Source organism: Symsagittifera roscoffensis, chromosome 8 (assembly GCF_963678635.1).
Source record: "Symsagittifera roscoffensis chromosome 8, txSymRosc1.1, whole genome shotgun sequence".
NCBI classification, from domain to species: Eukaryota; Metazoa; Xenacoelomorpha; order Acoela; family Convolutidae; genus Symsagittifera; species Symsagittifera roscoffensis.
The window spans coordinates 30227328-30246167 of NC_087069.1; the positions used below are offsets into that span (position 1 = coordinate 30227328).

The following is an 18840-nucleotide window of genomic DNA, read 5'->3' on the forward strand; positions in this document are numbered from 1 at the left end:
ATCTTAGAAGACAGTTGTTCTCCTTTGGACAACTTCCATAAAGCTAACCCGCAACTACCAGTATACACTAGATCTATTGAGACTAGGAGATATACGAGTAAGATTAAGATTGGTATTAGACTAAGAAGTTGCGCGAATCTATTCGGCTAAAAATAGGATAGCATGACGAACAGACGGTGTACCTAATCTGAAATTACTCTATGAGAAAGCTACCTCTGGCTAAACTCACTGGGTAGGCGCCTTTTGTTTCATAGCTTTTCTATGATGCAAAAAAGACGCTCTTTTCTCAAAATAAGATCAGACAAATCAGCACCGCCAAAATATAGCAACCAAATTTCTACAATTTAGAGAGCTCTCACTGCTAATGACTCGTGCAACTGACCCTATAGTGCTCATTTAATTTTGAAAAAAAAACAGCTGTTTCTCAAATTGGGTTCACCTTAGCCAAAACAGTATCAGGACAAAACTTGCTTACAATTTTAGCAGAAGTAATCTGGTGCAAAACATGTCGCAAAATTCAGGCCCAGACCGCTGCCCCAAAAACTTCTATCTAGCCCCAAAAACGGCTTATTATCACTTATGGCTTATTCAGTCAGTCAATAAATACAAAAGACGTCAAAACAACTGTTTAAATTGCCAACGAAACTACATCAAACAGCTCCAATGAAGCCTAACAAATTTAACAAGGTTTTTTTACACGAATGGGAAATAAATTGAACAATATTAACACTGCTACAATTCTCAGCAAAATTTGCCCTCATCATGCTTTGTTATAAGTCAACCCAATTTGAGAAAAATGAGTTGCAAATTTTTCTTTGTTTTGTCCTGATAATTTAAATCAGAGCTTCACAGTGCTCATGTAAACTATCCACACGATAAGCAAAAAAAAAAATTGGGTTGACAAAAAATTGGGTTAGCTGAAGAAAAAATTTGAGCAAAATTAATTTGGTGCTACCTGTTTTGCGAAATTCATCCTCAAAATTTTACCTGAAAAATTACGCCAAAACCACTCGTTCAATTGTTGACACAACTATATCAAATTCAGCCTCTTAAAAAGAACAATAAAGTTCAAAAAGGATATATTTTAGAAAAATTGCGCAAAACGTTAAGATCTATTTTAATTTAAAAAATTGCTGATTTGTATATTAAAGATGACACTTTTTGGCTATCAAACAAAAATAATTCTATGTATACAATTTTTGGAAATTATTTTCCTCTATAACATAGACACGTAAGAACTTCACTTTGATATAGTTTTGCTATAAACGGATCCGTTAGTTTTAGCGTAATTTTTGATTGAATTAAAAAGCCAAAAATGATCCATTTTGGGGTACAACTCTAGGCAAAACAATTTGCACCATATGAATTCTGATTAAATTTTAAGCAAGTTTTGTACTTCATTGTTTCTTCAAAAGCTCTATCAATCGCCTTGAGTGCACAAAAAATAAACTGAGCTTGGTGAGTCAACAAGTTGACCCACGATTTAAGGGTTCAAATACGTATTTAGACACTGAATTTCAGCAGATATACAACTATCACATACAAACGATTAAAACATCTAAAAACATAGGCAAAAGATTAAAATTATTTATGACATCAGTTTAACCAGTACTTCAGAAACCCGCATCAAATTACAGCCAATTGAATGAAAATGCCAGTTAGCCAAGAATTAAAAGGTTGTTTTCAACTGAGTTAATTTGATCTTCAATTTGAGAACTGATGCTAATAACACCGAATACCGAATAATAAAAAATATATTCATTATGCTTTACGCATTTAGTCATGTTGTACATTGCTTCGAAATTACAGTGAACTTAGAGTTGTTCTGAGACGGTTTTGTTAATGCTAAAAACCTATTATTGATATTTTATGCACGAAAACCGGTCTCAATAGGTGCTAGTTTCTTTTAGAAAACATTTCTTTTAGAAATCAATTTTTTAAATTTTTTGCAAAAAAAAACGGTCTCAATAGGTTCTTTGGTAGCCCAATTTTTAGAAGACAATATAAAATCTTCTTTTTAAAAAGCAACCGAGTTTTGTTGACAAATCGTGAGCACATTTTCACACTTAGAGACGCTCATTCCCATACTGAGCGTCTTTTTAAATATGTCAATCAGTTATGCATGAGAAAATTACGTTGGCCTGCTAAAAGAAACAATTTCCACTTTTTATGGTACAAGACCGCTCCCCAAAATTATATAGGTTTCAGTAGCGGATTTAGGGGGGGGGGGGGCGGACGCCCCTGTCTCAGGGATTCGACCCCCTGTCGACCCAAAGGGTCTCCCTTTGCACTATTTTGAGATATCCCTTTTTGGTGACGGACCCTTAAAAATTTCTAAAGGCGCCTGTGGCGCCAATATATACTAATTTTGATGGGGAGCGCGCGCCAAAAAACGCATTTTTTTAAAACTTTTTGGTCAAAATTTTTTTTCAAAAGTTCCTAAAAACGCCGGTTTTGGCCTTTTATAAAAATTTGCCTGCAGCGCAGAAAATTTGGTCAAATTTGGGTCTTTATAGGGATCTGGAAGACCTCGAGAAATTCCTAGATCCGCGCCTGATAGGTTTATTGCTAATTTTTTACTTCATAGACTGAGCATCCAATCTATTGCTCGCCTTTGCTTTGGGCCTTGAAAAGGTTATTTTCTTATAAATTTTCGGCACTTGGTGAACAATTTTCAACTCTTGTTTTCAATTTTTGTACAGTACCAAGCAAATTCACTCGGTACGAGAAGAAGAATCATGTTAGGATCCAACTAAAAGCCCAATTTAAATTACTACAATATAATGACATGGAACCAATTTGAGGATCAACCGTACAATCCCCCCTCCCCCCCCCCCCCCCCCCCCCCCCATTGCTTTAGAGGGGAGAAGTTCGAGATTTTTCGGAAAATAACTTTGAGTATACCTTACATTTTTTAGAAAACTGACTGAAAATACGTTAGTTAAGAGTATTAACAGCATTCAAATGCAATTCCACATAAAAATTGTGACAGCTAATTTTATGTGCGCGTTTGTTCGACACGCATACATTATACATAATTAATTTTCAAATTTAACGTGGCTAGGGGGGAAAGTCTACGGTTGGTCACTAAAGGGGGGGGGGGGGGGGGGAGGGAGGGGATTGTACGGTTGATCTCAATTTGCCACAAATATACATCATTGAACCTCATTAAAATTATTCATAATGCTGATTGAGATGAGCCGAACACCAAAGATTAAAAACGTGCTTCAACACTCACCAACCTAATTATTATGACTAACTATGATTATTAATGCAATATATCGGCTTCATGTAGCAATAATCCAAAACTAGTTAGTTCATTTCCTCTTATAGCACTACTATTGACGTTCAATAAGGCCAAGCTGTCATGATCCTAGGACATGAAGGTCACTTTTGGAAGTAATCGATCGGTTGAATCATCTATTTAGGCGTTCGTCAAATTCTGGCTTTTAGAAGATGAATTCTGTTGCTGCATTTCAGCAACCCCCGCATTAATCACCTAGATAAGCAAAAGAAAATAAGTTTCCACTTTTCAATGTACTCATTCGCAAATAGCAAAACAAAGAAACACAAAACTGTGGTATCAGAACGAAGCCCTGAATGTTCCCACTGCCTTTTCAGGTCGATGGAGTAGTGCTCCTTCTAAAAACATGCATGATATATAGTAACTACTGTAACTTTGCGTCTACAAAACTTCTAACTGACCCACGCCAACTATGCATTTACATAATTGCCAAGTCATGCAAGCCAGTTATGACGCACTAGCAGTACCAGTTAATTTGAAAAAGAAACTTACAAACTAACATGCCTCAATTTATACAGCCGACGCATTTTAACTAATACACGAAAAAGTTATTTAAAACATCCGACCCTGCCCAGCTTCGAACCCTCTTATTTTATTGCGGGTCTCCTTCCCTACATCTACGCTACAGATCTATGATACCTTGGAGGTAAAAAGCTATTTGTAAAATAACAGTCCGTGTTAATATCCTTAGCATTGGCCGTACTTAATAGCTAGTTATTAATTAAAATGAACTCTCCCAAAATTAACACTAATATTTCCGAATTAAGTTGGAAAAATAAGAATTCATCATATCAAACAATTTTTGCTTGTATAATTATTGTACTGTTGCATGAAACAAATAGCTTTTGTCGGTTCATTTGCTGAATTAATATGCATCAACTGTTCTAACTAAGTATTAATCGAATGTCAAACCACATGCTATGAAAGCAGTCTACGTCAAAACTGTCACCAAAATAGCACTAATATTTGCGTTTTTGGCTGGAAAAATGCCTTAGTATTACACTAGATTCACATGTGTAAAAATCACTATCTCTTACTGGTAATGAGATGCTTTTTCAACTTAGTTATTTGATTCTATCAGCAAAAAAAAACAGTCTCAATTTCTGCCATTTATTATTCAAGACAGCATATTTAACAAAGACTAAAGACCTTTCTTCCCGTGAAAAATAATTGAAAAATCATAGAAATTGCCATTGCAATCGTCATTGAAAAAATCGTCATATCTCGTATACTTCAAGGATTTGGGCAGCAATATCTTAAGACCGGATTCGTAGACCCTGGAAGTAACTTGACAGCGTTCCACCATAGGTCTGAGGAATTCACATAAACAGAAGTGAATCGGAGCTTCGCACCACTTGCAATACGAAACAAAAATTTTTTAAAAAAATACAAAAGTTTTTGTATGTCTCGATCAAAGTTAACTAGGGGCCCAGCTAAAGCTGGAGGTAGGTGTTTTTATAACTTTGTTATACTGATGTGTGATAAAATGGGTAACTTTAAAAACTGGACTTTGCGCAAAACCATAGTTGTTTCTGCACTAAAATAGAAGAGAAGGGTGAAAACTTCTGAGAAATTGATATCTTCGCAAAGACATTACAATTTTCTTACAAAAAATTATGGTGACGCCACTTCTACAGGACAATGTCTCGCAACCAGTTCATTCGATTGAACCCTTCATCTCAGATTTCAAAGGATAATTTATAAGAAAAGTCGAAAAATTTCTAAAAAAAAAACAAAAAATTGGATTTTCAGAAAACGATGATTTTTTCCGAGAAAACTTTAACTTTTCCGAGAGTCGTAGCTTTAATTGTTAAAAAATTATGCACGATGCCGCTTATACAGAAAAAAATTCACAAAACGTGTTTTTTCGCTTTAACGCATAACTCAGATTACAGATGGTAGTTTTCGAAAAAAAAAAAATCAAATAGATTCAAAAACGGTAAAAAAAAAACAATTAATGTCTTTTCCGAGGGCGCTAACTTTTGTGTTAAAAACTGGGCTTAGTTTAATATGCCCGGGCGTTTTCCACAATAGATTGTTGCGATTGAACCCAAAATATTAGATTTGTAAATGTAGTTTTCCAGAAACAATGAAAACTTCAAAAAACGGTAAAAAAAACTAAAATTTTAAACTTTTCCGCGGGCCATAACTTTTTGTATAAAAAAAATTGGTCGCAAACAAGTATACAGGGAACTTTCCCCACAAATCGTTTGGAGGATGGAATTAAGTATTAGAGATTTGGACGGGTAGTTTGCGAGAAAAACAGAAGAAAATTGGTGAAAAAATTGTTCTTTCCGAAGGCCTTAACTTTTGAGAAAAAAATGGGCTTAGTTGATCATGCAGAGCACCTCCAACAGCCAGTTGTTTTCACTGAACCTATAAACTCACCTTGTATTTAAATTTATTATAAAGCAAGCAATTTAAAAAAAAAATTATTTAGAAAAATTTAATACATCGGGCAAGTAAGCCGACAAAAGTAGGGACGAAACCCATGAAGACGACAAAAAAACCAAGTTAATTCTGAAAAAATATAACAGTAACAAACATTGCACCCAGGAGTTAAACATGTAAGCAGGCATAAGCATGTCAGCATTTGATTTAATTGATTTTATTAAACTTGTTGTTAACCCTACGTCAATTAGCTAAATTAATTGGTTTTCAACTTTTATTTCCTCGGAATCTATATCGCCCTATCCAGTGATGTCCATTTAAAAACAATTTAAACTAATTTAATGTTCATTTAAAATTCAATTTAATTCAATGTGAAATTATGAGCCCACTCAATTTAAATGAAAAATTTAAATTGAGCAATTTAAATTGAAAAAAAAAAATTAAATGCTCCGGCGGTATTCGATCCGATGCCAAAGTACAGAATTTACTCATGATAATTAATTTCACATTTCACAGTTGCGCTGAAAAAGCAAACAATCTTAAATTTCATGACAAATTTGATGAACTTTTGTAGCAAATAGACATGCCCAAAAAATTGCTTTGTTATGATTTTTGTCAAAATTGCGAGAACTCCCCGAAATTGGCAGAAAAACTGCTGAAAAACAGTCTGAAGAATAATTTGACTTTCTAAAGAAAAATTTAAATTGTTTTCGGAAAAATTTAAACTGATGTCAACATTTTTTATAATTTTCTTTAGCAATTTAAATTTAAATTTTTTTTTTTTCAACTGGACATCACTGCCCCCCCTATCTCAAATGAATAACTTCTTTGAAATAAAATGCCCACGTTGCACTGTGACTTGATAACGGAATAAAAGTTCATAGTGACCTAATACCAGAGAGGGTACATGGTTTTATATTCACCTGCTTTCCCAGAAACTGTGCCGCTGCCCCTGACAGTGTGCGCTTCGACCCCAGTCTGCACCTCGTGTAGCCATAGAGATTCGACCCAGTCACTGTCAGGCCAAGCAGCACTATCATCATCCAAGCAAACTAAAATCAGGGAATACAAATTAATCATGGCGTTCAGCGTACAAGCATTCAATGTTTGAGCTTTTGACAAATACCAATGAAAAAAAAACATGATCTTATCTTAATTTTACAAAGAACACTTAAAAAAACTACAAAGATTTGCACACAATGATATCAAAAAAAGCGCAGAAAAATTCGTAATTTGAACCTTCGGAGCGCCATTTTTTAAGTCGACCATATTAATTTTCTTAGCTCTCCCAAACCTATATACATATCCTTTCATATTACAATAAGTAAAAATTGCCATACTAAATTATTTATGCGCACAATGATTCATGTTTGCGTCTTGAAGGCTATCAGTTTACGGTGAGCTTCATGGTATACCAGAACAGACAAAGACATGTCTGGTTATGCGCGTATTCATTGTCGCCATATTGTCAACTAACAATAAATTACAATGATAGACCTTGATCGCCTTATCTTGTTACTTGAGCTTGAGATGTACTTCGAGTACCCAACTGGAGGATAGTTCCGTACGGATACGGAATAGTGATAGTTACCTGAACACTAAATATAATCTTTAATATGGCGCTGTCATGAGGCTCGGATCAAAAGAATCAGCTCAGTATTCCACTATTCTGGCCTTGACACACAACTCAACCGCCCGTGGAATGGCCAAAATGGATTGTAGGAATACAAATGGCTATATTAGAGAAAGATACGTATCGAAGTACAAAATTATCGATGTATAACTATTACTCCGAAATCGACTCACGACTACAATCCAACCACCAACACCACGATTAGCTGAAGCGATCGATGATGAAACGAAAACTCAAAAACGAGATCGGGAATACTGAATACCAGAATCAGGAAAGAAATAACGAAAACGAGATAATAAAGATAGACACAAAAGGTGTACTGTCGTAGTCCTAAGGGATGAGGCGGACACCAAAGTCAATAGCTATAAATATTTATGCCTCAGACAGGAAGCACAAAGACAATTTCGCCAGAGAAAACCCAATAAAGATATTCAAATCGTGTCCACTAGATACCTATGGACCGAACTTGAAGACGTGTTCATAAGTGAAAAAAATTTAGCTTTCGAAAGATATAACTTCATATGTCGCGTGCAGAAGAAAAACGAATCTTTAGAACAATTCCACGCGGAATTGGTGAAACTGTGCTCTGAAGCAGATTGCGGGGGATAGAGATGATGAATGGGTACGAGATACGTTCCGACTCATATGCTCAACGAGAGAATTTCAGGAGATACCAGCAGAAACTCGTTCACCCAATGAAGCTTAAGACTATTCGATCAACAGAAAAAAAAGACATAGAAGTCATAGCCAAGGACATTCCCATTCATCCGGGATGATTAAACAGGAACCAGTTGGTTCCATAAACCAAAAAAAAACCTCGAACTGCAAGAAAAAAGCAGGAGACGAGGAAACTCCCCATATTTTCAGAAAAATCAAAACCAACAAGGGCAACGAGACCAAACTGGAAGGCAAAACCAACGACAAAGAAACACAGTATTTAAAGTGCACAAAACAATTCTCGGCGTGACACCTCCAAGCCTCACCGGCAAACGACAAAATCTGTTCTAAACGCGGTAGAAGAGGTCACTTTCAAAAAGTTAGTCGAACCACAAATGTGAACTACGTAGAGGAGGGAGAAGAACCCGGCAATGATGAACAGAAACAGCAGGAGGACAAAGTTGACACGATTGCTTTCACAATACAAACCCACCAACGGTTGGGAAACGCTAAACGACCAATCTTCAGTATTGTCGATTAATGAAACATTAAAAACGAAAAACAATGCAGAATTTAGAAAGGAAGATTTAAATTGAAATTGGGTACAAGTAAAAACAAAAGAAGCGATCATTGTAATCACAGACTAAGGGAACCCGGTGTCATTCCTGAATGAACCGAAAAAACTTAAACAGTTAAAGAGTTTCCGCTGCTAAGTTCGAAATATATTGTATCGTGTAAATATTGTAAATGATGTATCGTGTCTATAAAACTCTTTAACTGTTTAAGTTTTTCGGAAATATATTCCCAATTTAGCAGCGAAAAGAGCATCTCTGAGACCAGTACTGATGAACAGTTAAAAACATAGGTTTTATTGGCTCGATGAGAACGAAAAAAAAAATTCAGAAGATAATCGAGATGGTGGCGGAAATCAGAAAAAAAAGACATCTCGACCAAAACCTGGATATAAGAATTGTGTGTCACGCGTCTACCGCAGGACTAGTGGCGGCATTAGAACAACACTTATCTGAGGGATGGGTGCCAATTTCATACGAGTCAAGATTCTTTAAATCATGGGACTAAGTACTGCACTAACTAGCTAGAGTTATTTTGGGTAATTTGGCCAGCTGAACATTCAAATACTACCTTTACTGCAAAGAATTTACCATAACTACAGATCATCAAGCTTAATTCAGCGCAATAAACTTATCACAGAAATCAAACACCAATCAATCCAGGAGAACCAGATGGATTGATAGATTCTTACCATTCAATTTCGACATAAAACATCTGGCGGCATCAAAGATGGGATTACTTGACTACTTGTATTTGGACAACAGAGTGCTAAGCGAATTAGCCAACAGGAAACGCTCACCACAGAATTTTTGACAACCAAAAACAAGCCGTAAGCAAACTGTCACCATCCTAAAAGCAAAACCGATACAGCTGCATTCAAACTCTACATAGCAGAATTTGAAACTGAAAAATTCAATACAAGCAAGAGACTTATCTTGCTTGTATACCCAATAAGCAACACGAATAGACAACAAAAGAAAGCAACGGATACACCCATCCAGGCGGACAGTAGAAAAGCTCCAAGCAGACTACGACCCCACGAATAGAAATAGCCGATAAGGAGAAAACGCAGAGAAATTAATTACAATTTGTTTCCAATCAACGAATGTGCCAGAACTAGGAGGGGTGTACGACAAAAAATAAGTGATATCACCGAATCGCTAGAGGCAGGGGCGGAACAACGAGAATTGGAGAGAAAAGAAAGGCAGCTAATGGAGAGAAGAGAAAGGCAGCTATACATATACATATGATAATACAGATGCATATACATATGCAAATACATATGCAAAGACATATGCATATGCATACATATATGCAAATACATATGCATATACGTATGCATATACATATGTATATACATATAGATAGATAGATGGATAGATAGATATATATATATAGATAGATTAGATAGATAGATAGATAGATAGATAGATAGATAGATAGATAGATAGAAAGAAAGATAGATAGATAGATAGATAGATAGATAGATATAGATAATACATATACATAATACAAAACACATTCATATACATATACCTTCATTATACATATACATAAACATATGCATATACATATAGATAGACAGATAGATAGATAGATAGATAGATAGACAGACAGACAGACAGACAGACAGACAGACAGACAGACAGACAGACAGACAGACAGACAGACAGATAGATAGATAGATAGATAGATAGATAGATAGATAGCTAGATAGATAGATAGATAGATAATACATATACATAACACATAATACATTCATATATAGAATACCGACACATAATACATAAAACATATACATATACATAATACATATACATAGAACATAAACATAATACATATACAAACACATAAAGACTAGCGTGTGACGCATCTCCGGTGCTTCGAATTTTCAACAACCCAAAAAGTATTCTTTGAGTGTACTCTGACAGCACCCAATTACAGGGTTCGTAATTACAAACTTTGCTAAGTTTTTTATTCAAGTTTTCATACAAATTTTGAAAAAGCATAAAATTTTGTGAAATTTTAAATAAGAAACGTCACATCTGAGAAACTGAAAGCAATTGAGCAGTCGCATTTGGACGCAAGATTTGCAACTCATGAGAGTACTCTTACAGTACCTAACTACAACGGTAGGAAACTCAAATTTTGAGAAACTTCACTTTAGGTTTTCTAAAAAAAGAAAATCACATCTCGATAACCACCAAAAGTTGAGCAGTCGTTTTTGATGGCAATATTCGCAATCTTTAAAAGTACACAACTACAGGGATGGGAATTTCAGTTTTACGAATTAATTTGTAATTTGAGTTTTCTGAAAATTTCCAAAAAAATCACAAAAATTGTCGTATCTCTCAAACAAAAACGATTTGGGCATTCCTAATTGAAGGCCAATTTTGCAACCACTGAGTTTACTCTGACAGCCTCCCAACTACTAAAGGTTAGGAAATTCAAACTTTGAAAAAAAATTGATTTAATTTTCATGAAATTTTTTTTGAAAAAATCACAAAAAAACGTCATATCTGGAAACCTACAAAGGTTTGAGCAGTCAAATTGAGATGCAAAACTCGCAACTTCTGAGAATACCCTGACAGAGCCTCACTACAGAGATAAAATTTCAAGTTTTGTGAAATTGTTTATACCTAATTTTTCTGAAAAATTTTGAAAAAAAAACTAAAAAAAAAGTCATATCTAGAAAACTACAAGAATTTGAGCAGAAATATTCAGAGGCAAGATTCGCAACCCTTGAGAGTACCCTCACAGATTCCAATAACAGGATTGAGATCTTCAAACTTTTGGAACTTTTTAACATGTTTTTTTTTGAAAATTTCGGAAAAAATCATAAAAAACGTCATATCCGGAAAACTACAAGGATTTGAGCAGTCAAATTGAGAGGCAAAACTCGCATCTTCTGAGAAAACCCTGACAGAGCCTCACTACAGAATTGAAAATGTCAAGTTTTGAGAAATTTTTTATACCTAATTTTTCTGAAAAACTTTGAAAAAAATCCTATAAAAACGTCATATCTCGAAAACTGAAAGAATTTGAGCACCAATATTCAGAGGCAAGATTCGCAACCCTTGAGACTACCGTCACAGATTCCAGAGATAATCAAACTTTTGGAATTTTTTAACATTTTTTTTCAAAATTTCGGAGAAAATCATAAAAACGTCATATCTCGAAAACTACAAAAATTTGAGCAGTCAAATTTGGCGGCAAAATTTGCAACTCCTGAGAGTACCTTGACAGAGTCTCACTACAGAGACGGTAATTTCAAGTTTTGTGAAACTTTTTATATCTAGGTTTTCTGAAAATTTCTGAAAAATCCAAAAAAAAACGTCATATCTCAAAAACTACAAGGATTTGAGCAGCCATAATCAGAGGCAACATTCGCAACCCTTGAGAGTACCATCACAATATCCAACAACAGGTCTAGGATATTCAACACTTTGAAAATTTTTAAAATCTAGTTTTTTGAAAAAATCATAAAAACGTCATATCTCGAAAACTAAAAAGATTTGAGAAGTGAGAATTGGAGGCCAGATTCGCAACCCCTGAGAGTACCTTGACAGCACCCAACTACAGGTCGAGAAATTCAAAAATTGAAAAAATTTCCTAAAGGATTTGGTTATTCATATAGAGGCCAGAATCGGAAAACCTGGGAAAACTCTGACAAAATCCTACTAATGGGTTGCTTATTTCAAACTTGTTGAAATAAACAATGAATTTAAGCTGGAAAATCGAAAAAACCTTAAACATTGCAATATATAGCTTTAACGTGAAAAAATTCTTTTGTTAGACATGCAAGAATAATACGCTCAAAAAGCTTAAACATGGCGAGATAGTGAAGCCCGCATTTAAATATATAATAGATAAATTATATCATATATTATAGCTATTTATATCCGTTCATATTATTAAATGTAGCATTGCATATTAAACGTTATTAATGCACACAGTATATGGCTACCTTCATGGTATACCAGATCAGACGTAGACAAACTGGAGGATAATTTCGAACGGATACGAAACTAATAGTGATAGTTACCTGAACACTATATATAATCTATAACATTACTATTAAGATCTTGTTTTGACAAAAAATTTCGGCGCAGGAAACAAACTTTTGAAACAAAAACAGGACAAAAAAGCGCTTCTAGACACTTTTCGGAAAATTTTGACCAAAAAAAATTGAGTTTCTTTGGCGCGCGCTCCCCAACTTGATAGGTATAAATTGCCGCAACCGGCACCTTCAGACAAATGTAAGGTCACTGAGTTAAATATGGCTGGCTTAAAACAAAACCAAAGAAAGTTGTCGACAGTTGGTTCGAATCCCTGAACTTTCTATACCAGCTATCTAGCAATGAAATTTTGCAACAATTTTTTGGTAGCTTGGTACAAGTTCCATTGATAGATTGTTTTTGTTGGCGAGAAACTTTAAGCAAGCTCTTTTGGAACAAACTATAAAGAGAAGAATGTTCCAAATATTTTCAATTCGTTCTATAACTTAAAAAGACGCAGAGGCGATGAGCTTTTCGCATCACTTGCGACAAAACGAAAGAACCATTGCAAGCTACTAAATTATCAGTGAGATGGAAACAACTAAGTGGAATAAAAAACTGGAAATACGAAAAAATCACTCGCACAAAAAAAAATAGAAACGCACCCTCCAAAATTTGGCACGCTTTAATTATCACCCGAGTTTCCACTCTGCCAAAAACACGTGGTTAGACGCCAATCGTTCGAAAAACAAAAAAATAGTTGTCATAAAAATAGTTGTCATAAAAATTTCATCAAATTTTCGGAAATACGAAGCATTGAGCAAGTTTTTAGTATTTGCGAGTCCACCAAGCCACAACGCCTGGACTGGATGGACGCCATTGTTCCGAAAACAAAAATACCAAAGGAAAAGGTATTCATAACAAAATCAACATTTTTTGGACATTCGAACTCAATCTTAGAAAAATAGTCGAGAAACCAAACAACTAGCAGAGAGCAAGTTTTTATTGTTTACGAGAGACCACTAAGCCACAACACGTGGTTAAACGCCAATTGATCCGAAAACAGAAATACCAAAAGAAACGGTTTTCATTTAAACAAAAATCATATGTTTTGGATTTAAGAAAAACCTAATTAAAGAAAACAGACGAGAAATAACTACTACTAGCCAGCTTTTAGTATTTTTAATTTTTGAGCAACTTTTAACTTTTATAGTACCACCCGAACTGATTTATTAAAAATAAAAATCATTTTTTATTCTTATAGCGATGCAAAAAAAAGTTGACAAAACCAACAAAACAAGAGCCGAAAACATTTCGACCATATGAAGTTTCTGAGCGAAAAGAACCCAAGAAAAAACGGAAAATAAACCAATCAGGTGTAGTAATTTTAAAAATCTACATGAGTTAATCAACGACACATGAGACCAAAAGGAAAACTGCTAGCAGTGCAAAAAAATTTAGGCAGGCAACTAAGCCGACAAAATATAAACAGACAAACTGAAATCCGACTAATCAATTTTCTCGGGTAAAAATTTCAGTTTCAGACAACAAAAAAGGAGAAAGATCTGACCGTGACTTGAAACCTTGACATAACGTTTCAAAGGCAACTGCAATACCTCCAGATCAAGTGCGATGAATTAACAACTGACTTTTGATTTCATATAATCTACCGGTAAAGTGATTCAAGTGATTTTGTTTAATTAGTTTTTCACCCGGAAAAAAATCTGCATTCCAATTTGAAAACGCTTGCTAATCGCAAGCGTATTAAATACTCCAGAATCAGAAAATTCTTGTTGAGCTTACCAGACACGGCGCTCAGAGCAATTGACTTACAATTAAATTACAGGTTAGTATTGAAATTTAAAAAAAAATAAAACTCAAACTTGAGCGCGAAAAATTAATAGGACTGTTCTTTAAAAAAAAAAAAACACAAAAAAACAAATAATACCTGCATAAATGGCTTCACTACGTTCATTGACAGTTAAACAAATTCTAATGACTCAAACATCCACGAAAAACAACAAAGAGAGCCGATTACCTTGCAAGGAGCACAGAGTTCAGACCATAGTCAGAACATACATTTTTTTTTCTTCAAATTAGTCTTTTTTTCTGCTTGGAGTGATAAACAGATCTGTACAAAAATACATCTTAGGCATAGTAAAAAACATTCATAGTAAAATAGGCCAATTGGCAAACAGTTAGGCACAAACGACTCCAATTGTCTTCGAAAAATAAATAGACAAAAAAAATTTTAAAAAAATTTATTTTTTTTTTCCAATTTTTTGCAGTAAAAACTTTCAATAGTTTTTAAAATTTGTTTTGCCAGAGAAGCCCTAAATGAAGCTTCCAAAAAAGTTTTTCTTTATTCATATATAACGAACGTTACGCAATCGCTCTTGCACGAAAGTAGACGAAAAATAAAAACTTCAAACCGGTTTTTCTGGACAGTGGAGATTTTTTTTAATGTCGTTCGAATCAGGACTGAAAAGGCAAAGGATGTGAGATTGTATACGGACCTTCATAGAGAATAGCGTGGTGAGGAATAGGAAGAACCAGATAGAGGGGGCGGCTATGAGTGCGACCCAGAACACAGTGGACTCCGAGGCAGAGACGAGAAGGTTTCTCTCGTTCCTGGGCCTGCTCTCGAAGAACCACTCACTCGAACCAGACTCTGTCACCTCATTCCACCACCTCAGACCTACAACAACAACAATATAAAACACACTGCATCAATTACAAGACAGACAACAGACAAACCACGTGTGATAACTTTCCACCGTCTGTATCATCCGCTACTTAGATCACTTTACCCCCCCCCCCTGTTGTTGTGTGACAATAGGACGGTTGATTATTTAAAAGTGATCAAGTTCAAGTTCACAAGGAGCCAATTTGTATTGGCTACCAGATGCATGCATTTTCATAAAAACAAATGAAACAAAATGAGCACCACATATTATTTCTTAGTCAAAACTAGGTCAACTATTTGTATATAACATAATTGTTGAAGTCAGCATAGGCCGCGAACCATATGAACTTTCCTTTCCAATCAAGCAGATTGAACAATTTTCGTGGTACTCTTTCACTTTTTTTTTCAAATTTATTTTTCTTCCATAATGCTGTTTACTATTGATGTTATACTAAAGGGCAGCTGTAGGTAGACCGCATGGTCTCGTTTGCTGTCCCTCTCGATTGTATATAAATGATAAATTACTTTAATTTTGTCAATGTATTTACCAATCAAGAAAATAAATTCTTTCTTTCTTTCTTTAATAAATTTCTACAAGTAATGATGAGTGATATGTTACAATAGGTAGTAATTTTGAGTGTAGTGCATGTATTAAATTTGAGAACTCATATGCATGAAATAGTCATTTCATTTTCAGCCAATTGTTCTAATACTAAGATATTTTTTGTAAATTCATTACGATGCCAAATGAAATGCTATTCAAAAACTCAAATTTTACCATTCTTTTGCCAAAAACTTTTGCTTTTGAAACTAATTATAAATAATGTGCGAAGTACGACAAAAAGCGATCCAGCTATTGAAATTGTACCTGCCACCTATTGTAATATATCACCGGATGATGCTACAAAACAAACAAAGCCAACAAACAGTTGGAAAAGAGTAATAAACGCAAGGAAACTGAAAAAAAAAAACGACTTGTTTTTTTTTTTTCAAACATCTTCAACTTTTGAATTTCGAAGAAAAAAATAGATGGCTTTACAACTCTTTGAATTTGTAGAATAATTTAAGATGGACACTTTTATGTTAAAATTAAGCCAATTTGAGAAAACTGGATCAATAGGTACTGTAAAACTTTTATTTCGCTGGGAAATCTGATAATAAGTTTTCTTTTCTTCGAAATTAGAAGTCGATCAAGTTTTTCTTGACCTTTACAATTTTGCTGTTCGATAGTGGATTATGCCTTCCTTTTAGCAACTGAAATGCACTCAGTTTAAAAAAATCACAAGTCACACTTTTTCTGAAGAAAAAAACGAACAAAAAAATCAGCAAGACCTATATAAGAGTAATCACACGTTCATTACTCTTCAACAACCAAAATATGGGTACAAGTATGCTTACCAACAAGTAGACGTCCGGTTACATTCTTTACAGTCCAGAAGTCCATTGAGTGCAACAGAGCAATCAGCACAAAAGCTATGACAAAACTATGAGTAAACCAGTTGCAGAAGAAGTAGACTAGCACTGCTAGGGTTCTGAACAGCACGTGGAATGCACAGGTGACCGGGTGCTGCACTGCTGATTTGTGTCTACCGCCTGCACCCGCCGCCGATGACGCGCTCATGAAGTCGACGTTGTCTTCTTCATCTTCGCTTAGAGCTGTGAACCTCCTCGAGTTGGACTCACTCATTTGTGCCGACTGACACTACTAAGTCTATTTCTAGATGCTGACAAGATGAGAGGAGATTAAGAGAAGAACTAATTCGTTTCAACAAGTCTGCATTTACTTATCTGCAAAATCGCACACAATTTATTCTGTGCATTCAACTATCTCGTTTCTCCTTACAAACATGTGAAACAAAGATTGAGACACTATGTTAGATTTATTGTTCCGGCTTTCGAAGAAAACGGAATATTTATGCTCGGCGTGGATTACTGACAGAAAAATGAGACCTGTAAATTTTCTCGGCAGAGCGCACGTATATCTCATTTCGGACCAAGTTAACACACCCCCCCAAAGCCGTTTTTTTTTGGGGGGGGGAAGGATGTTAAATGGGTTCCAAGTTGGGATTTTTCAGCCAAGCATATTACAGAACCGAGCATATTACATGCAGCGCTAAACAAATTTAATTAAATTAAGCGCTGGGATGGAGGATCTTAACTTGGTCTATTTGGTGGGGGGAGTGTTGGAGGATATTAACTTGATCCCTCATTTTCGGCAAAGCCCACCCAAAATGAAATTTTGGATTGCTGACAGAAAAATGAGACCTGTAAATTTTCTCGGCAGAGCGCACGTATATCTCACATTTGACCAATTTAACCTTCCCCCAAAGCTGTTTGGGGGGATGTTAACTTAGTTCTAAGTTGGGATTTTTCAGCCAAATCAGAACCGAGCATATTACATGCAGCGCTTAACAAATTTAATTTAAATTAAGCGCTGGGATGGAGGATCCTAACTTGGTCTTTTGGGGGGGGGGGGGGGGGGTTGGAGGACATTAACTTGATCCCTCAATTTCGGCAAAGCGCATCCAAAATGAGATTTTGGATTACTGACAGAAAAATGAGACCTGTAAATTTTCTTGGCAGAGTGCACGTATGTCTCATCTTTGGCAAAGCGCACCCTATAAATATAGTTTTTTCGGCAGAGCGCACGTGATATATATTTATCACTACGGCAACCATAACTGCAATTACTGCTATTTGGTCAATTTCACCATGTAACTGCTATAAAATCTATTTCTGCTATTTATAAGATCAATTTTTGGTCTTTCTCAGGAATTGTCTACCTAATACATGGTTCACATGTGATGCTTTTCAGATTGAGAAATAAGTGTGCCATTAAGCAACGTATTTGACCATGCGAAACTTAAATCCTGCCTCGTGCGAAACTTAAATCCCGCCTACATTATACTACTTTGTGTTAAGCGAATTTAAATTCTTGTTGAACTCGATATTTCTAGATGAATATTTTTTTGGTCATATTTTGAAGGTTTACGATCAATTTTAAAGTCAATTTAGGGCCATTTTAAGGTCAATTCGATAGCGCTATAACTGACGTTTTAAAGTCAATTTTGTGGTTGCCCTATTTATCACGTGTGCTCTGCCGAAATAACCATATTTATAGGGTGTGCTCTGCCGAAAATGAAATATACGTGCGCTCTGCCCAGAACATTTACAGGTCTCATTTTTCTGTCATTAATATAAAATTTGCACATCTAAGACAGTAATCTTTTATTTAGTACATTTTAGTAAGATTTTACTTCATCCAACATACGTTTGATGTATTTTTTAAACAAAAACTATGAAGTATTTATAGGTGCGATCTGCCGAAATGACTTTTTAAAACCCTGTTCTGTTGGGCTACTTTTTATAATCCATTCGATTTTGGAATCTTGCTAAAAAATTAAATGGCAAAGACTGTCAAGGAAAAACTTTCAATTAAGATCAAGTTAACAGCCTCCCAGACCCCTCCCCCACCCCCAGTGCTTCTCGGTCGTAACAAGTTAACTAAAGTTATAAAATTAATTTGACTTTATTGTATAATTCTCTGATTGTAAACTGATCTACATTTCTATCAATTTGATCACATTTGCAGTCGAAA

At 35.1% G+C, this 18840-nt stretch overlaps 1 protein-coding gene across 1 annotated transcript; it reads right to left on the reverse strand.

Annotated features, from left to right (window-relative positions):
- Positions 1–3104: 3104 nt before the first annotated feature.
- Positions 3105–17026, reverse strand: LOC134853266 (Golgi apparatus membrane protein TVP23 homolog B-like). Its single transcript, XM_063869241.1, has 4 exons — positions 16641–17026; positions 15073–15254; positions 6619–6747; positions 3105–3499 (listed from the first exon to the last, which is right to left on the reverse strand). The coding sequence occupies exons 1-4, from the start codon at positions 16927–16929 to the stop codon at positions 3425–3427; spliced, it is 675 nt and encodes a 224-aa protein (XP_063725311.1). The 5' UTR covers positions 16930–17026; the 3' UTR covers positions 3105–3424.
- Between the last annotated feature and the right edge of the window lie 1814 nt (positions 17027–18840).